Source organism: Pelophylax lessonae, assembly GCF_965119305.1.
Source record: "Pelophylax lessonae genome assembly, chromosome: 5".
Classification (NCBI taxonomy): Eukaryota; Metazoa; Chordata; class Amphibia; order Anura; family Ranidae; genus Pelophylax; species Pelophylax lessonae.
In genome coordinates this window covers 238,055,145-238,076,869 of record NC_138772.1, presented here as the reverse complement: position 1 = coordinate 238,076,869, position 21,725 = coordinate 238,055,145, and the positions used below count along the sequence as shown (strand labels likewise).

The 21,725-nt window shown below is 44.6% G+C and overlaps 1 protein-coding gene across 1 annotated transcript in view; it reads left to right on the top strand.

Moving 5' to 3' along the window:
* The window catches only part of ADCY2 (adenylate cyclase 2), a gene marked incomplete at both ends in the record, with an annotated part of 1,451,075 nt that overhangs the window by 470,412 nt on the left and 958,938 nt on the right, over window positions 1–21,725 (top strand). The window contains one exon of the mRNA XM_082258935.1: window positions 2,583–2,710. Coding sequence (XP_082115061.1) covers window positions 2,583–2,710 — 128 coding nt within the window. The remainder of the gene's footprint in view (window positions 1–2,582; window positions 2,711–21,725) is intronic.

The window sequence follows — 21,725 nt, the reverse complement described above, 5'->3', positions numbered from 1 at the left end:
GTTCCCATTCTGGTCCTCTCCAGACATGCAAATGAGGGCTCGAAAATGAGTCAGTAGTGATTGGTCAGATAGCTTTGACCAATGCAAGGAGACAGAAGCCCCAGGGGGCAATCAATGTACACAATAGTCAGACACAGAACAAGGGTTCCCTAACGAGCCCTCAATACACATTACTCTGTGTCAATACCTCCCTTAGCAGACAACAGGTGAGGTCATTAGCACACCTTCGACAGTCCGACTCCTCAGAACTTCCTGGGATGACCATATTAGGAATGCACTTCCTGCTCAGAAACCTCATGGCAAAGGGAACAATTGACCTTGCTGACAAATATGAAGCAATTCAACCTATCACCCATCTGTCCTTAAATTCCAGTGATGGTGAACACCATCACACTGCAGTAAAACTGCAATTCAATATACTGCAGTAAAACTGCACTGACATGCTACAATATACTGCAGTAAAACTGCACTGAGGCACTACAATATACTGCTGTAAAAATTGCACTGACACACTACAATATACTGCAGTAAAACTGCAATTCAATATACTGCAGTAAAACTGCACTGACATGCTACAATATACTGCAGTAAAACTGCACTGAGGCACTACAATATACTGCTGTAAAAATTGCACTGAGGCACTACAATATACTGCAGTAAAACTGCAATGACACACTTAAATATACTGCAGTAAAACTGCACTGACGCACTACAATATGCTGCAGTAAAACTGCACTTCAATATACTGTAGAAAAACTGCCCTGACACACTACACTGACACTACAGTAGAACTGCACAAACGCACTACACTGACACACTGCACTATCCCTATATTCACACTACACTACACTGACACTCTACACTCACAATAGAATCACAAAAGCACACTATAGCACGCTAACTCGCTAGTAGCAATGAACAGAGCCCTGTTCTATCTATCTTCACTCCATTATCACATTGCAAATGGCTCCTCTGGGATAGAACCTTTATTAGTGTGGGGTGCACGCATAAGGGAATCCATATCCAGGAGTAGCGTGAGGACCAGCAGCACAGCTCTATGTCCTGGGAGGAGAAATCCTACTCTCCATAAGCTTGAATGATCTCCCTGCCGTAAGGTAAGAGGGGATCCATCTTTTCTGGTGAGCCTTTTGACATACTGTACATCCCCAAGCACTGTGGTGACCCTTAAATTCCCAATCACCAATATATCACTTTGCCTGAATTATTTGTTTTGCAACTCGGGATTTACATCCCTATGTGGTGTAATATTACACCCAACACAGATTGTTACATTGTGGACATTATTATTATTATTTTCTACAGGACTCTGTGTATAACTTTTTTACAGCTGGATTGAGTCATATATTTTGTAGTATTGTCTATGGCACATATGAACTTTTGCACAATTTTAAGTTTGTAATATACTATATATATAATTTTCTAATACACATCTGTTGCAAGCGCACTAAGCGTGGGGTATTCAAATATCCCTCTTTCTAATTTATATGAGCAATGAGCCATGATTGGGAAAAGTCATCATGACTTTCTCCAATCATGACTCTTAAGTGCTCTGTGGCCTAACTGGGCAAAGCCATAGAAAGCACTGTGCGATGCACAGTGCATTGTGGGACATTCAACAGGCCAAACAAACGGTCAAACGTCCTGCCAATTCCGGTGTTCACTGTACAAGCGAACAGTCAATGTTCGGGCCGAACTTTTGTTTGGCTCCAGACATATTGTTTGGTGTTGAGGCAAAATAATTAAATTTAAGACTCATCTGACCATAACCCCTCTTTCCATGTGGCCTCAGAATCTTCAAGATGTGTTTAAGGTGGTCAGATGAGACTAAAATGTAATTATTTGGCCTCAACACCAAACAATTTGTCTGGCAGACAAAAAAGAGTGAGCAAATATTGCAAAGCCTAGATGTGCAAAGTTAGTAGAGACATATCCCAACAGATTAAAGGCTTTACTTAAAGCAAAAGGTGGTTGAACAAAATACTGACATAAGAAGGTGATCCTTTTTTCAACTAAGTTATTCTGTTTTTTAATTTTTTTTTTTTTTAATTCTGACATGTTGGTGTTATATCTTTTATTTGGATGTTATAAGTTGCACTAGGACTATTTTTAAGAGGGGTGATTCTTTTCTATACCCACTGTAAATATCTTTAGCTTACTGTTGGGTAACAAGGGTGCTAGCCGCTCTATTGTCTTTTAGTAGAGATTTATTTAACAGAGCTGGGATATATTACATAATTTGTTAGTTTATATTTATTTAGGACAGCGTCATCGTTTACATTTTAGCAAAAAATAATCTGTAATATATTATGTTTGTGTTCAGTAACATTGACTTTAGTGTATTTTTTTTACTGAAAATATGTGCTTGATAACCAGCTGTGCTAATAAAAACATGTGACATAAAAATTTGCAAAAATTTGCAACTACCGCCATTTTTTTCCCAGGATCTCTGCTTCTAGAAAATATATAGTGTTTGGGGGTTTTAACTAATATTCAGGCCTATAATGTTTATTTTGTACCAATCTTCATGCAAGTATTGTAACTATGTTCTTTTTTAATTACAGGAAAATGAATGTATGAGGATAAAAATCTTGGGTGATTGTTACTACTGTGTTTCAGGCCTACCAATACCACTGCTCAGTCATGCAAAAAACTGTGTCAAAATGGGGCTGGATATGTGTGAGGCAATAAAGTAAGTATGTTCTGGTATGCTTAGAAGGCTCCTTTCACATGGGGCAGACTCTGCCAGCAGATCTGCCCACTCAGTGGGGGATCTCTGCTAATCCCCACTGAGCAGGCAGATCACAGGTCTGTCTCTGCTCTGCTGATCCAGAGCAGACACGGATAAAGCCCACTGTTCTCTATGGGGCTGTCAGATGGAAACAGACCACCTGTCCTTTTCCATTCAACTGTCATCAGATACTCTGGACAGATGGGGAATGGATCCCCCTCTGTCTGTTTTTAGCAGACAGAAACAAATTGGACATGTCTGCGGACATCCTCCAATCCATAGATATCAATGGATAGTTGGATTGGTTCCACCTGAATAACTGACAGGCAAACCTGATCAGTCCGTCAGTGTAAAAGAGGCCTAACAGAGAGTGCTTTTAAAACCACATACAGCTTTGGCAAAAAAAAAAAAATATATATATATATATATATATATATATATATATATATATATATATATATATATATACACACCACATAGAAACCCTTCAGCTCTCCAAGGTTTTACCTCCTTCATGATCAGGCCATTTTTTGCTATACATCACTGCGCTACATTGACTGAAAATTGCGCAGTCAGGCAATGCTGTACCGAAACTAAATTTTATATAATTTTTCAAACAAAGAGAGCCTACTTTTAGTGGTATTTGATCACATCTAAGTTTTTTTCATTTTTTATTTGTAGCACCACCCCCGAAGGAACTGCTTGAGAATATTAGGTTCTTTGTTCTGCCACTCAACAACAAGAACAGTCTCAGCCCCCTGGCACCTGGTAAATAATTGTTACAGCAGACACAATGTGTGTGTGTGTGTATATATATAAATATATATATATAAAATGTACACCTATGAAAGAATCCAGGCCTTTCTTAAAGCAATCTAGTGAGCTAGCCAGAACCACCTCTGGAGGGAGTCTATGCCATATTCTCACAGCTCTTACGGGGAAGAAACCTTTCCGTATTTAGAGACGAAATCTGTTTTCCTCTAGACCTAAAGAGTGTCCCCTTTGTCCTCTGTGTTGACCTTAAAGTGAATAACTCCACACTAAGTTCACTATATGGACCCCTTATGTATTTATACATGTTATCATATCCCCCCCTTAATCTCCTCTTCTCAAGAGAGAATAAATTCAGTTCCTCCAATCTTTCCTCATAGCGGAGCTCCTCCATGCCTTTTATTAGTTTGGTTGCCCTTCTCTGCACTTTCTCCAGTTCCCCGATATCCTTTTTGAGAACTGGTGCCCAAAACTGAACTGCATATTCCAGATTAGGTCTTACTAATGATTTGTACAGGGGCAAAATGATATCTCTCTCTATATAACACAAAGGCACATGTGAAATATCAAAAGCACAGTTTCAACCAACCAGAGATGTATAGTAACTAAGTAGAACTACTTCACTACTGTACTTAAGTACTGAAAGGCGGTATCTGTACTTTCCTAGAGTAGAATTTTTTTCTCCTACTTCCACTTTTACTTCACTACATTTTTTCAATGATTTCAATACTTCTACTCCAATATTTTTTTTTTTTGTGCTGCATAGTTACTCGTTACAATTATAAAAATTACCACTGCCAGAACAGTAGATGGCAGGTTTCATGAAGCTCAAAACGTGTGTATATAAAATAATAAAAAAACAATATGATGTTCAAACTTTTGACTTCTTTCTTTAATAACTACATAACACAGTACTTGTACTTTTACTTTCAGTACTTGAGTAGCAATTTTGTTTTCAAAACTACTGGTACTTTTACTTTCAGTACTTGAGTAGCAAAATTTTTAAAAAAACTACTTGCAATACTTAAGTACAAAAAATGTTGAATACTTTAGTACTTCTATTCAAGTCACTATTTGATCGAGCACTTCCACTTCTACTCAAATCACTTTTTGATCGAGCAATTGTACTTTTACTCAAGTATGGGTTTTGAGTACTTTATACAACTCTGCAACCAACTCATATTGGTTATATATGTGTGTATATATATATATATATATATATATATATATATATATATATATATATACACATAAAAAGTACAATAAAACTGCAGGAAAGGGCACTGGGGGGCAATGTAATGTGAATTTTTTTATTTTGAATGGTATCAGTGTGTTTGGTGTGTTTTACATTTGAATTTGCTGCCGGTTCCACCCCCGGCGGACGTCACGTCGCCGGAGACGGAATCCGGGGCTCGCAGACGATCGGGAGGAAGCTCTGCCGCCGCATACCGCCCACATTCTTCGCTGGATCCCGGAGAAAAGGTAAGTAAAACCTCTACCAGGATCCAGCGATCTTCCTAGCGCTACCCCAAGTGTGGCTCGGGGTTACCGCTTTTGGCTCTAAAATCTAACCCCGAGTCACGCTCAGGAATACCGCTAGGAAGGTTAATGAGTAACAGTGTCTGTCACAGAGTCTTTGGTGTGGCAGAAGAAGATCTATGTAAGTCCTTATAGCGGAGTTGTCCAGTCTCCAACTAGCTTAAACGGCACAAAGAGATCTCTTATGCAAAGAAACTCAGTAACAGGGGGAAACTGGTACAAATTGTCTTCTAAAAGGCTCGGATGCAAGAGAAGGTAAAGGTGTCTGAACGCAGTGTCTTTTTGAAAGGATTTGCTTTTTATGAATGCCCGACTGGGGACCTGACAACCGAAAAGGCCCAAGCGGTATCTGTACAGGTGCCCACACAGCAGATAAAGGGTCTGCAAAAAGTGTCCCGCATTTGAAAATGTAGCTTGCTTCCCGGAAGGGCCACCACCTTGCGCAGCTGCGATGTCTCAAACCAGCAGGGAAAGATAATTCCTTCTGCTGCCTCTGGTCCCCTTGTGTCACCCTGACAGCCTCATGATCTTCCCCCTTCTACCCAGGCTCCTCGTGTTTTCTCTCCCCCTTGTATTCTCTTTCCTTCTTCCTGTCCCCCTGAGCATGCTTGGGCTGTAGTTTTCCCTCAGGGGATCACCATGGGGAAAACCTGTCTTTGGGCTACATGTCCCAAGAGGCTCTGTCCCAGCTGTCCATACAAAGCTGATCTCCTGTGTAACAGTGCGGAATGGAAAGTCCATAGCTTGTTACATACTTTTTAAGATACAACAGAAAGCAGGTTAATACAAGCAAGATATTTGTATAAATGTGACACAAAGAACATCTCTTTAACTAGAACTAGAGGAACCTCCCACGAGAAGGTCAGAAGAGGGGAGGCTGTTCTGTCCACAAGCCATCAATATGGGGATGGCCCAACTAGATGTGCCAGGGGGTGAGTTGGGGTCGCCATCCCTTAAATCTGTACTGGAAGGCTGGACATTTCGGGAGTCCTTTGAGAGGCAAGAATTACTTCCCCAGAGTTGTCACCCAGAGCATCATATTTCAGTGTCTTTACTGGTCAAATTATTCTCTTCTCTCTCTGCTCTTTGGGTTCAGGCATTGTAGGCACACTTGCCTCTTCTTCATGTATGGCTACCCCTTTCTCCTGTACACTTGATTCTTCCTCTTCCACAATGAATGCTTCTTGTTCCACTATGGAAGAATGTAAGTATTCTGAATCTCCTGCTATCAGAGAAGTTTGAGGGTCTTTCAGACCTCTCAGAGGTTGACTTTGAGGTACAAACTCTGGGGCCTCTGGCCTGAGGATTTCAGTTTCTGTCTCCTTAGGGGGGAAGAGAAGAAGGGGTGTCAGTCTCCGACATTTGAGACAGCCACAGTTCAGATGGTGTCAAGCGTGTGTGGCGGCAACCAGATGAGGAGTACAAAGACAAGTGTGTCTTGCCTACAGTCAAGCATGGTGGTGGGAGTGTCATGATCTGGGGCTGCATGAGTGTTTCCAGCACTGGGAGCTACAGTTCATTGAGGAAACCATAAATGCCAACATGTACTGTGACATACTGAAGCAGAGCATGTTCCCCTCCATTTGGAGACTGAGCCGCAGCGCAGTATTCCAACATAACAACCCCAAACACACCTCCAAGATGACCACTGCCTTGCTAAAGAAGCTGAGGGTAAAATTAATTGACTGGCCAAGCATGTCTCCATACCTAAACCCTATTGAGCATCTGTGGGGTATCCTCAAACGGAAGGTGGAGAAACGCAAGGTCTCATGGAGGAGTGGAAGAGGACTCCAGTGGCAACCTGTGAACCTCTGGTGAACTCCATGCCCAAGAGGGTTAAGGCAGTCCTGCAAAATAATGGTGGCCACACAAAATATTGACACTTTGGGCCCAATTAGGACATTAGCACTTAGGGATGTACTCACTTTTGTTGTCAGTGGTTTAGACAATAATGGTTGTGTGGTAACTTATTTCGAGGGAACAGCAAATTTACACTGTTATACAAGCTGTACACTCACTACTTTACATTGTAGCACAGTGTCACTTCTTTAGTGTTGTCATATGAAAAAATATAATAAAATATTTACAAAAATGTGAGGGGTGTAGTCACTTTTTTGAGATACTGTGTATATATATATATATATATTGTGGAGGTCACCAAGGTTGGGTCCTGGACAGGTGTCACACAGCACCAATATTTTGGCTGTGGTCCTTTTAAGGGAAGTATGGGGTTCACAGGAAGGCAAGGGTTAAGCTGTCTTCCAGAGAGACCAGCTCTGAAAGACAGGAAGTAGTGTCAGTGGGGGTGGGGAGTAGGAGCTGGTTACACACCTGGGGAACTGAGCTGGTGTAACAAGGGTTTCTGCATGGTGGCTGGAGACAAGCTGCTACCTGGGACTGTTTACCTGGGGTAAACCCCCACCAGAAGCCGGTATTGTATTTAGGGATGGCCTTGGGGTTCGCCCGGCAGTTGGTTTGCGGCAAATTTTGCTTGTTCGCTACCCGCCAATTTTGCGAACACATGGCATTGTTCGCAGCGGCCATATTAGTTTACATTGGGGAGAACTTTGACCCATGACACAGCCCTCAGGTGGAACGGGACAGCCAATTAAAACATTTCAGCACATGGACATGCCCCCTACCTTATAAATAGACCAGAGCAGGCAGCCATTTCACATTCTGCTTTTTGTCAGCGTAGGGAAAGGTCTGCTGTGTACATCAGGGAGAGATTGTCAGACACAAATAGTTCTGTTAAGATCCACAAAAGTCCTTTTCAGGGCTGGTATTTCAGTATAGGTCTACTACAGTCTCTTTTCAGTTTAGAGACAGGTATCCAGTCTGTGCTTTAGGGACAGATAGAGATCGGCAGTGACACAAATCGCTCTGTTAATGTCCACAAAAGAAATTTCAAGGGCTGCAATTCATTTGGTATGGGTGTACAGTTTCTGTTCAGTTTTGGGAGAGGTATCCAGTGTGCTCTAGGGACAGATCAGCAGTGATATAAATCGCTCTGTTAATGTCCACAAAAGTAATTTAAATGGCTGCAATTTATTTGGTATAGGTGTACAGTTTTTCAGTTTAGGGACAGGTATTCAGTGTGCTCCAGGGACAGAGATCAGCAGTGACACAAATCGCTCTGTTAATTTCCACAAAAGTCATTTAAAGGGCTGCAATTTATTTGGTATAGGTGTGCAGTGCACTATATAGGTGTGTAATCCACAGTATAATATACCTTGTAATATAGAAAGCATATTATAGTGGATTTGTATTGTGCACGGTGCAGCATTGTGACAGGTGTGGTGACTGAGCGTTGCTGCAGCAATACTACAAACAGTGAAAAAAGCACTTTTAATGTATTATAACTGGTGTGATAGACCAGTGGCCCCCCAATACCACATATTGAACTGGGGTGTTATCTGAGTATACTTTTACAAGTGTATTTGTGTCCTGCAACAATATTGCCTCTTTTGCTGTGTTAACTCTGCTACACACAGTGCCAAACTCACTGGCCAATTTTTTGAACAACTGGTGTGATAGACTAGTGGCCCCCCAATACCACATATTGAAGTGGGGTGTTATTTGAGTATACTTTCCTAAGTGTATTTGTGTCCTGCAACAAGATTGCCTCTTTTGCTGTGTTAACTCTGCAACACACAGTGCCAAACTCACTGGCCAATTTTTTGAACAACTAGTGTGATAGACCAGTGGCCCCCTAATACCACATATTAAAGTGGGGTGTTATCTGAGTAAACTTTTACAAGTGTATTTGTGTCCTGCAACAATATTGCCTCTTTTGCTGCATTAAGTTTGATACACACAGTGCCAAACTCACTGGCCAATTTTTTGAACAACTGGTGTGATAAACCAGTGGCCCCCCAATACCACATATTGAAGTGGGGTGTCATTTAACAGTATACTTTTCTAAGAGTGTATTTTAGTCCTGCAAAAATGTGGCCTCTTTTGCTGTGTTAACTGTGCTACACACAGTGACAACAGTTACTGGCAAATTATTTGTAGAACTGGTGTGATAAAACTGTGCCCCCCCCCAATACCACATATTGAAGTAGGGTGTTATTTAACAGTATACGTTTCTAAGATTGTATTTTAGTCCTGCAAAAATTTGGCCTCTTTTGCTCTGTTAACTGTGCTACACACAGTGACAACAGTTACTGGCCAATTATTTGTAGAACTGGAGTGATAAACCTGTGCCCCCCCCCCCCAAATACCACAGATTGAAGCGGGGTGTAGTATAACTTTTTCCAGATATACTGTGATTATCTAGAGACTTTTGTCACAGGGTAATTTAAAAACATGACAGGCAGAGGAAGAGGCAGACACTTACGCAGGGGTGGTAGGGGTAGGGCAGGAGCAGTAGGCCCGAGTCAAAGTGTGAAGTTTCAGAAGGTGCGTTCGATTACATCAAATGACACACCAGACTTGGTTGAGTGGCTCACATGGGGGCCTTCCTCTTCTGCACCCTCCTCATCCTCTCTATCTGCACCCTCTTCACTCTCTTCTGTGTGCACCCACAAAAACACCACCACAAACACCACCACCACATACTCTCCGCTTGAGTCACTGGAATTATTTTCCGATCCATCACAAGACATTTGCGATGCGCAGCCATTGTTGGCATCAGATCAGGAAGAGGAGGTAGCAACAGCCGCCACTCAGCAGTCTGACGACAGTACTCAGATCAGCCCAAGGAGGTTGGTCCCCGCTGTTGTTGCCTACTCCGAGATCTCGAATGTTAGTGGTGGGGAAGGTGATGTGGATGATGACGTGTCTATGGACGTCACATGGATGGCAACAAGAGAGGAAAAGGAGGGGAGTTCAGAGGGAGAGACGGACCGCAGATAGGGAGGAGAGGCAGGCAGAACTTGCATTGCACAAGAGGTACAAAGCAGACTGCAATTAGGAGCGAGCCATCAACCATGTACAGTCACATCAGGCACTCCCAGGACGCTGACACATGACTACGCAGTGTGGACTTTTTTTAATGTGTCCGTTGCTGACAACAGTGTTACCATCTGCAGCTTTTGCAGTCAACGCATAAGTCGCGGTAAGTCCAACACTCATCCAAGGGACAACGCCTTAAGAAGGCACCTGAACTCCCATCACCGAGCCCAGTGGGAGCAATGCTGTCAGAACCACAAAGCCACACTCCAGGCTCTCACCATCCAGCCTCTTCTCCTTCTCCCCTCTCCTTATATTTGTCCTCCACCCCACCTTCCATGATGCTGTTGTCATGTTGTTCTGGAAAAAGGCAGGCTTCTGTGGCCCAAATGTTGGAGCGGAAATAAATTATGACGCCGGATAACCCTCTTGCCCAACGTTTGACTGCTGGCTTGTCATAACTGATAGCCCGCCAACTACTGCCATATCAACTGGGACTCGGAGGCATTTTGTAAATTTGTAGCCATTGGAACACCACAATAGAAGGTCCCAGGCAGGAAATATTTCTCGCAGAAGGGCATTCCAGAGCTGTATTGCCATGTTTCAGCAGCAAGTGAATACATCTCTGGCACACAGTGTTGGTGCCAAGATACATCTGACCACAGACACATGGTCTAGCCAACATGGGCAGGGAAGGTATATCACTTTTACTGCCCACTGGGTGAACCTTCTGACGGCCGTCAAGCATGTAACCCATGGCACCCGTGTAGATTTGGTTGTACCACCATGGATTGCATGCAGGCCTGCCTCTTCTTCTTCTCCTCCTCATCCATCCTCCCTCTCCTCCTCGGCTGACTCCTCCTTTTCCGCTGCTACCGTCTCTTCCACTGCGCCGCCCAAGATCCCCAGAACCTATTCCACATGCCAGGTGAGACGCTGCCATGCTGTGCTCCGTCTGTTGTGCCTGGAAGCCAAGAGCCACACTGGTCCTGCACTCCATTCAGCTTTGCGTTCACAGGCAGATCAGTGGCTGACACCGCTCAATTTGACAGTTGGTAAAGTGGTGTGCGACAACGGTGCCAATCTGCTGAAACAGGGCAAAATAACACACGTGATATGCTTGGCACACGTCCTGAACTTGGTCATGCAGCGATTCGTTGCCAAATACCCTGGGGTCCAGGACGTCTTGCGTCAGGCCAGGAAAATCTCGGGCCATTTCAGAAGATCTTACACAGCCATGGCTCGCCTTGCTGACATTCAGCGGTGACACAACCTGCCTGTCAGGCGTCTTATTTGTGACTGCCCGACGCGATGGAACTCAACGTTGCATATGCTTGATAGACTGCTCCAGCAGAAACGTGCAGTTAACGACTACCTGTACGAACTCTGCGGCAGGAAAGGTTCTGGGGAGCTTGGGTTTTTTTCACCTCGCCAGTGGCTGCTCATGTGCAACGCATGCAGACTTCTGCGGCCATTCAATGAAATCACCAAACTGGTCAGTCACGGCCAGGGCGCCATCAGTGACATCGCACCTTACGCCTTCTTTCTGGAGCGTGCATTGCGTCGTGTCATTGATCAAGCCGTCGAGGAGCAGGAGCAGGAAGATGAGGAAGTCGCAATGGATGATGAGCTGGAAGCAGGCCACTACACCGCTTCCAGTTTAGTTTGAATGGGGGCCTTCATGCTCCAGTGTTTTTAAGGGGGACCCCCGTATAAAAAGCATAAAGGCCAAGGACCAGTACTGGGTGGCAACGTACTTAGACCCCCGGTACAAACAAAAAATGGCGGAAATGTTACCACAATCACAGAGGGCGGTCAGAATGCAGCACTTCCAGGCCTTGCTGCGGGAAATGCTACATTCTTTTGCGTGGCTGGCAGAGGAATTTCCAGTCACAGAGAGACAGTTGCGGGTAGCAATCGAACAGCGCCTGAAAGAACAGGGCGGTTTGAAGATGTACATCGACAGCTGTACTCCGGATCCAGCATCAAGGAATGCCTAGACCGACAGATTCCCGACTACATCGGGTTAACGGCCTATGTGGGCGCTCTGAGGAGTGATGAACCCCTGGACTACTGGGTGGGCAGGCTTGACCGCTGGCCAGAGCTTGCACAATTTGCAATGGAAATGTTGGCTTGCCCCCTGACCAGTGTCCTGTCCGAAAGGACGTTCAGCGCAGCAGGGGGGATCGTGACTGATAAGCGCACTCGCCTAGCTCATGACAGTGTAGATTTCTTCACATTTATAAAAATGAGTGAGGCATGAATCTCTGAGGAATTCAACACATGTGACCAGTAGACCATGTTTCATTGAAATTCCTCATGCCAGGCTACAAATATCCGCCAGACCGCCATCCACCCACAACAAATCCTGGTCCTTGTCTTCGCTAAATACAGCGGCATAAAAGGCATTTCCTGTCCATTGAATGCCACATTTTTGCGGCCTTTCAGGGCCGACAATTTTTTTTCTGTTAATGGCTAATGTACCTCCAGCCACAGAATACAACTTTCTTTGCTGTCCGGTAAACCCATGTTGGCTAATTTTTGGGGCCTATACTGGCTGACACTTACTTCTGTATCCTGTGAATGCCTAATGAACCTTCAGCCACAGAATACTACGTTCTTAGCTGTCAGGTAAACCCATGTGGTCTAATTTTTGGGGCCTATACAGGCCGACACTTACGTCTGTATCCTGTGAATGCCTAATGAACCTTCAGCCACAGAATATTACATTCTTTGCTGTCAGGTAAACCCATGTGGGCTAATTTTTGGGGCCTATACTGGTCGACACTTACTTCTTTATCCTGTGAATGCCTAATGAACCTCCCTCCAGCCAACAAATACTACATTCTTAGCTGTTAGGTAAACCCATGTGGTCTAATTTTTGGGGTCTATACTGGCCGACACTTACTTCGGTATCCTGTGAATGCCTAATGAACCTTCAGCCACAGAATACTACATTCTTAGCTGTCAGGTAAACCCATGTGGGCTAATTTTTGGGGCCTATACTGGCCGACACTTACTTCTGTATCCTGTGAATGCCTAATGTACCTCCAGACATCAAATACTACGTTCTTTGCTGTCAGGTAAACCCATATGGGCTAATTTTTGGGGCCTGTACAGGCCGACACTTACTTCTGTATCCTGTGAATGCCTAATGAACCTTCAGCCACAGAATACTACATTCTTAGCTGTCAGGTAAACCCATGTGGGCTAATTTTTGGGGCCTATACTGGCCGACACTTACTTCTGTATCCTGTGAATGCCTAATGTACCTCCAGCCACCAAATACTACGTTCTTAGCTGTCAGGTAAACCCATGTGTTCTATTTTTTGGGGCCTATACGGGCCGACACTTACTTCTGTATCTGGTAAATGCCTAATGTACCTCCAGCCACCAAATACTACGTTCTTAGCTGTCAGGTAAACCCATGTGGTCTATTTTTTGGGGTCTATACTGGCCGACACTTACTTCTGTATCCTGTGAGTGCCTAATGTACCTTCAGCCACAGTATACAACGTTCTTAGCTGTCAGGTAAACCCATGTGGACTAATTTTTGGGGCCAATACTGGCTGACACTTACTTCTGTATCCTGTGAATGTCTAAGGTACCTTCAGCCACAGAATACGACGTTCTTAGCTGTCAGGTAAACGCATGTGGGCTAATTTTTGGGGCCTGGAATTCATGACACTTCTTTATCCTGTGAATGCCTAATGTTTTCAGACTGGAATTGAAAATCAATGGGTCTGTAAGTTCCGCCAAATTGTGGAATGGATGCGGACCCATTTTACAGATGTGTGAATGGACCCTATATGTATTTGACATGTATTTACCGGCTGCTTTCAGTTCTGGCTGATTTAAGAAAAAAAAATAAATTTTAGGGCAACTTTTCCAATTGCAATACTTCTGGTATGACATTGTCCATGTGCTGGGACTATTTGTGCACAGCTAGTAAGTCTTTTGTGGCTGCAAATATGACCTAAAGGTTTTTAAAGTTCGCCTCCCATTAAAGTCAATGGGGCCCGCCGCGAACTCGCTGTTCGCGGACTTTTGAGAAAATTTGCGGCTGGCGTTTGCAAAGCCGATGTTCGTCTATCACTAATTGTATTATATCTGCCATTTATGCTGAAGTTAAGCAGACTTTTATGTTATGCCTGTTTTGGACTGTTTGCTGCTGGAGGCCTTATTTCTGTTGTGGAAGAAAATAAACAACTTTTGCTTTAAATTTACCCGGCTTGTGCACGTGATCCCTTGGAGCTATCATCCCAAATATTACAACTGGTGTTTCGGATGCGGCCAGTGCAATAAAACCGAAAAAGCTGATTTTAAAATTGAAATTTAAAGAGACAGTGTTCCCATTTTCATGTCTTGGGTGAAGTATTTGCATACAGCAGGAAAAGTCATGGAGGAGGTTATCAAAGCGCTAATGCAAGCCACTGTGATCCAGCCTCCAAAGAAGCATACCATCGCCATGAGAAGGCTATAGCAGCTCAGCAGGCGACTACCCACTTGCTGGTCACCCATCTTACAGTCCAGCAGGAGGCCACACAAACACAAGTGGCTGCCTTAAAGGAGGCAGTGCAGCATCTTGCTCAGGGACGAGAGCAAGTAGCTGTTGATCCTGGCAACCAAATAGCCATGAGAGCCAGCCATATTATACAGAAACGGACCCCTAATGATGATGTAGAGGCCTTTCTCTTTACTTTTGAAAGGATAGCAGAGCAAGAGGGGTGGCCCCATGATCAATGGGCTGGCATCATCGCCCCCTTCCTTACCGGTGACCCGCAAAAGGCTTACTTTAATTTTCCGACCGAGCACATCAAAGACTATGAGCAACTGAAGGCTGAGATCCTGGCCCACCTGGGGGTGACTATAGCTGTTAGGGCCCAAAGGGTGCACCGATGGAGGTACTAACCTGACCGCCCACCGAGGTCTCAGATGCATGAACTGGTGCAGCTGGTCAAAAAATGGCTGCAGCCAGAAAAGTTGTCTGGCCCACAAATGCTGGAATGGGTGGTGATGGACAGGGACCTGGGGTGCCTGCCGGATGACCTACAATGCTGGGAAAGCCATGGAGACCATGCAACCATGGACCAGTTGGTGTAATTGGTCAAAAGGTATACCATGGTGGAGGATCTGCTCGGACCTGCCAAGTGTCTGCAACCCACATCAAGGGCAGTACAGCCAGCTGCAGCATCCAGGAGGGGAGCCCTACCAGACCCTGAAACCTGCATCCCTGCCTCAGTTTTGCCAGATCCACGGAGGTTGGCCCCTGGCAACTGAACGGGAGACATACAGTGTTGGGTTGTTGATCCTGGGGTCATACTCAGGCACAGTGCCCACTTCAGGAGGAGCCCATGGAATGTGGCGTGGGCAGGAGAGTCTCCTTCTATGCCCAACTAGCATATCCCACACATCTCGATCTGACAGGACAGTTCGAATGCGAGATTTAGGTGAACCACCTTCCTGCCAAGGCGTTACAGGACTGGGAGTATGGTGACAGTGGTCCACGCCAGAGTGATCGGGAGACTCAGCCCAGTGAGTAAGATTCTTTGGGTAGTATGTATCCATGGGGATACCAGGGAGTACCCCTTGCTTTCTGTGACTGTTTCTCGAAGCTGTACTTCAGTGACACAGGAAGTAGGGGTGGTAAACAGCTTAATCCACAATATCATAGTGGGGTGGGATTGTCCACTATTCCTTGACCTACGGAACCAGGTGCAGAGTGGACTCCCTGGACGGCCAAGAGAACTAGAGACAGTAACCCCCGAAGGGCCAAAGTCTCGGGGGTCCGGTCCAGAACCACCCACAACACACCCCGATTAGCATTGAAATACCTAGGGGCCGTAGTGATATGCTGGAAAATGTTGATGATGTTCATATTTCAGGTCTCAAGTCTGAGTTGACCCTTGATGGGGGGGACTCTCTGTTACAGGTCATGTTGGGGGAGAATGAGGAGGAACTCTCCCCACTGCAGATTCCCCTTGGGGAGGGTGAAAGGGAGGATTCTCCCAGACCAGTGCACCCAGATCTGGACGTATCCAAGGGGGCATTTAGCTCTGCCAAATTACAAGAACAGATTTCAGTGGTGAATGGAGTCCCACAAATTCGGGGGGTGGGGGGGGGGGGAGGGGGCAAGAACAAAGGTTTCCGCAGGCTCCTCGATTTAGGCCACAATGACGCATTAGGCAGACACCTGGGGGCGGAGAAAACAGAGGCCAGAATAACTGACTGGTTTTACTGGCCAGGAGTGAAGGTGGAGGTAAAAAGGTACTGTGCTTCCTGTCCCACTTGTCAGTTAATGGCCCCAGTGTCACACTATAGGAACCCCTTAGTTCCTTTGCCTATAATCGAGGTGCCGTTTGAGCGGATTGCTATGGACATGGTGGGGCCTTTAGTAAAATCTGTGAGGGGACACCAATATATATTAGTAGTATCAGACTACGCAACCAGGTATTCGGAGGCGGTCCCATTACAGAAAACCTCCTCTAAGGCCATTGCCGAGAGTTGTTTCAAATGACGGATCTGGGCACCCCGTTTATAATGACAGTGATGGCGGACCTCTGCAAGCTGTTTCAAATTCAGCAGTTGCGAATGTCTGTCTACCACCCGCAGACAGATGGCCTTATTGAGAGGTTTAATAGGACTTTAAAGTCAATGCCAAAAAAGTGAGTCCTCACCACACAAAACTGTGGGGAAGCATATCTCCAAAATGAGAGAGAGGGTGACGAAAGTGATGACGTTAGTAAGGAAGAACCTCCAAAAGGCATGGGATGCCCAAAGGAGGGTATATAACCGCTCTACTAGGATAAGACAGTTCCAGGTAGGAGACCGGTTAGCTGTTTTAATACCCACCATAGAAAGCAAATTCTTGACCAGGTAGCAGGGTCCATTTGAGGTGGTGGAAAAAGTTGGTGATGTGAATTACAGGGTACATCAACCTGGGAAGAGGAAACCCTACCTAATTGACCACGTGAATTAGCTAAAACCCTGGAGAGACCGAGATCAGGTATCCGCTGTTGTAGGGGTCACTGTAGAGGACCCTGCAGGAGTTGACCTAGTGCACGTTGCAACAAGTATTTGTGTGCTGCAAGGTGGCTTGAGACAAGCTGCTTCCTGGGACTGCTTACCTAGGGTAAACCCCCACCAGAAGCTGGTATTGTATTATATCTGCCATTTATGCTGAAGTTAAGCAGACTTTTATGTTATGCCTGTTTTGGACTGTTTGCTGCTGGAAGCCTTATTTCTGTTGTGGAAGAAAATAAACCACTTTTGCTTTAAATGTACACGGCTTGTGCACGTGATCCCTTGGGGCTATAATGCCAAATATTACACTATATATATATATATATATATTGTAAGGGATTAGCTCGGTGGTAGGCGTAGATGACTCCTTGGGGAGTGCGTTTTCACAGAGAAATAGCCCAAAAGTGCTTGCAAACAACAGGTTTATGGTTTATTCTTCCAATTTCTTCAAACAAGTGCATGCAGCAAAACAACAAAATAAAATAAAACACAAAATAAATCCTGGCCGCTGTGGGCGTCTACCTTCTCACAGCTGGAACCTACCTAAGAAGTCTTCCCAACCTACTGTTGGGCCGACACTGCTGATCCTACAGCAGACACTCAAATGTCCATTTGTTTTCTTTTCACATATAAACATTGTCCATTGAACATGTCCCTTTGTTTTCTTTCACACAGAAACACTTCGTCTTCTCACCTTTGAGACGTCTTCACTCGTTTTTACCCTCCTGAGCGCACACCGCTTCAGGAGGTCTTCCCCATGCTCACTCAGCTTTCAGGGGGCACACAGGACTGTCCTCTACCCACATGGCGTCAGGATGCAGCAGTTTGTCTGCCTTCCTCTCCCAGCCCACACGGCGACAGGAGGCAGCAATGCATAGACTTTCTTTGGACAAATTATAGAGGCCTTAATTTCCTCATTCTGAACAGCTGAAGGCCTTTCAACTTCTTTACACCTTCCTGCTGCCTTTGGCAGCCGACACCCTATAATAATTAGTGAACTTTTCAAAGCAGGTGGGAATGTGTCTCCTCTCAGTGACTACATTCCCAGATTTACCTGACTTCCTGTCACATACCCCCCCCTCTTGTTTCAACCCTAGGGTTGGGACACATATTTCCAGGCACGCATGTGTCAGGCACTGCTGACTCACTGATAAGCCTCCTATTATCCTCAAGCTTCCGGATGAAACTGTTTTGTCATCTTCATTTACAGATTTCTAATAAATGCCACACAGTTTGTCTCTCATCTCATATACACATTCTTCAACTGCATTTTTGGCATCATTTTGCTCCTTCTCGTTTCTGTCATCTTCATTGACAGCTTTCTCATAAATGTCAGACAGCTTGTCCCTCATAACCGTCTGTCCAATCCACCATGGAGGACCGTGATCCATAGGCAACTCAATTGGGCTAGTCTTAATGTCTTCAACATTCTTAAGACGCCTCTCTCTGCAATCCATAAATGTTTTCCACAAAACTTTGAGAACCTTTGCTTCACTAAGCTTTGTTCCAAGTAGGGACTCTTGACATCCCTCTGTGACTTGAGTTGCCTCTCCATACAGCTGTACACAATCATTGACTTTTTGTTGTAAAAGGGAATGATCTTCCTTCTTGAGCTTTGCTTGCTCTAAGATGCTGTGCAGAGGATTTTCCAATTGAGACAACAGGCTGTCACACATTTCTTCAAAGTGACCCCTGTTCCTTTTCCCAGAGATAAATATCATTCAAACATTTCATATTCATAGGCAGATCTGAAGCATTTGCACTCATCAACTTCTTAAACTTTTCGCCCTCCTGAGCGAGTCGCAGTAAAGGCCTACTATTTGATTTGATATTCAGTTTATATTTCTTGCCAAACTCTTCACAGAAGTAGCCAACCAGAACATCATCAACTTTCCTTCCACCAACATAGGGGTTAAAGGCAACAACACAGTTGAACCCAGCGATCTGGGTGGTATCCATTATAGACCTCCTCTCTGCATCAGTGAAGAAGCATGGAACTGCAACACATTCTTTTACAGGTTTCTTCAATGCACTTTCTGCTGAACTATTTGACCGCTCAAGGTCACCTAGTTCCTTTTCTCTATCTGAATTCCACATGGAATGTATCTCAAGATCACGATCAAATTTCTGCCACCTGTCTTTCACCAGTTCCATTTTGGAAATATTCCCTGAAAGGCACTTGAACTTAATTTGCTTCACGTTTTCATCAACAGCCTTAGTTTTCTCCACTAGGTGGCGTTTGCTTTTTTCTCCCAGATTTATATCACTTGCTTTAGTTTTCTCCGCTTTAGTTTTCTCCACTAGGTTTTCATCCTGAACTGAGAAAACATCACATTTCTTACACAGCTCCTTTGTTTGCTGAAGTTTTTGAAGGAACGGTTTATTCCACAGGGGTGATTCAAGCCACATGTCATCACATTTCTGAGGCTCACTCAGGACAGACCCCAAAACTCTGATCCTTTTAAAAACTGCATCAGGCACACTATCCCCTCTTTGGGACAGATCCTCTGTTGCCTGTAATTCCTCTTCCAGTTCCTGCAACGGAATCTTCATCTCTTCTACTTGCTGTTCTAAGGCTCGTTTAGACTTTTCTAGCTCCTGAACGCTTTTCTCAACCTCATCCTTGTAGCTGACCACATGTTCCATCTCTGTACATAGCTGCTTGTTAACTCTTTCTAGTTCAGCCTTAGACTCTAGAGCTTCCTCCAAAGAGCGAGCCAAGAACAGGGCTTTGCTCTCGTTATCACGCGCCTCCGCTTCTGCGCGGTCGCGTTCTTCTGCATATTTTGCAGACACAGTCTTCTCTTCACCAAGCATCTGATCAAACTTCTTTTTCACATCTTCAACACACTGTAATGAACCAACGCTTTCTTCCATGCGTTTTTTCATATCCGCTATCTGAGCTTGCAATGTTGCGACTTGCTCTGATAGGTTTTTCTTTTCTTCCGCCTCCTCTTTTAATTGTTCCAGGAAGCCATTTTTCTCATCTTCCATTTGTTTGAGCTTTGTGCTAAAACTCAGCCTTTGACACCTCTCTTCCTGTAAGAGTTCCTGCGTGTCTTGCAGCTGCGATTCCAAGATAGAAAAATCTTCCGCAATTTCTCTAGATTTGCTGTCTGCTTGAGAAAGCTGATTTGTGACACTGTCCAACTCAACCTGCAATCGGGTTGCCTTCTCTGACAGCTTAGCACACACTCGGTCACCTTCTGACACCTTGACTTGCGATTCCAGAAGCTGTGCCTCTACTTTTTTTCTCTTGTGTTCAGAATCTCCTTTTCCCTGCATAAGAGCTTTCACCTCACTGGCTAGCATCTGGGAATAAGAATGTAATTCTGCCACACAGGCTTCTTTCTCCTTTAACTGCTGCTGGACACGTTGGGCTTCATCTTTCCAACTTTCACAGTCCGCACGCAATTCATCTACCACATTGCTCAAGGTAGTGAGCTCATACACAGTACTCAGTATTTTTTTCTCTCTCTCACTTTTCTCGTTGTCGCTGAGAGACAATGTCGTTTTCAGAGCGACATTCTGTTCCTGCGACTCCTGCAGGTCTATTTTTGTAACTTCCAAACACTGAAGACTTTTTTCCAGCTGATTATGCAACTCCAACATATCAGCCATACTTTGCTTCTGCAAAGTCTGAATTTCACTTTCCTTTTCCATGAGGATGGTATCTTTCTCCATTATAGTCTCTCTGCGTTTTTGCAACTCGACCAAAAGAAGAGCAGTGGATTCTTCCCACTGTAACACATGAGACTTGAGTAGTTCATTCGTTTCCTGCAAGTTTCTATGCTCCATTTTAAGCAATTCCAAGGCTTGTTCCTTTTCTTCCATTTTCCGTTGCAAGGCATCCAACTCAGCCCTGCACACATACTCGGTTTCCTCCAAACCGATGGCCTCCATTGGCTGCTGGCGTCTCTGTTTCCAGCCTGCCCTGCTCTCTTGGTGAGCCTTTTGTTGAGCTGCAAAGCTCTGCTGAAAATCCGCATTTGCCTGCTGTTGAGCTGCATTTGCCTGCTGTTGAGCTGTATTTGATATAATCAGTTGTTTCAACATCTCCTCCATTTTGAGTTTACTTTTCATCTGAGCACACTGCGTCTCCATAGCAGTTTCATCAGTGTTGCTAGGGACAACAACCTTCCTCTTTAGTAGACTCTCTTTAGGCATGGATGGGGCTGGTTCAGACGGTAACATCCCCTCCATCCATAGAATCCGGTCTCTCATTTCATCTATCTTTGCATTTTTCAGGCGTTTGGAACGCCCCATCTTCAATAACTCCACAAACAAATTTTTCACAGTCCAGCAAAAAATTTTCAGACCACTGTCTCTTCAACACATGTAGTTTTTCTCTCTCTTGCGGGATCTCTTTTCCTGCGCACACAGTTTGTGCAGTCCCTTGCACCAGACACAACAAAGTTCATCAAAAATGTTGAGACCGCTGTCTCTTTAAAACACGTTTTTTTTTTTTTTTTCTTTCAGGATCTTCTCTCCTGCACACATAGATTGTGCAATCTCATGCACCAGACAAAGTTCATCAAACATTTGCACTTCCTTGCAGGGATCTTCGCTTCTGCCCACTGCATACCTCCACCATATGTAAGGGATTAGCTCGGTGGTAGGCGTAAATGACTCCTTGGGGAGTGCGTTTTCACAGAGAAATAGCCCAAAAGTGCTTGCAAACAACAGGTTTATGGTTTATTCTTCCAATTTCTTCAAACAAGTGCATGCAGCAAAACAACAAAATAAA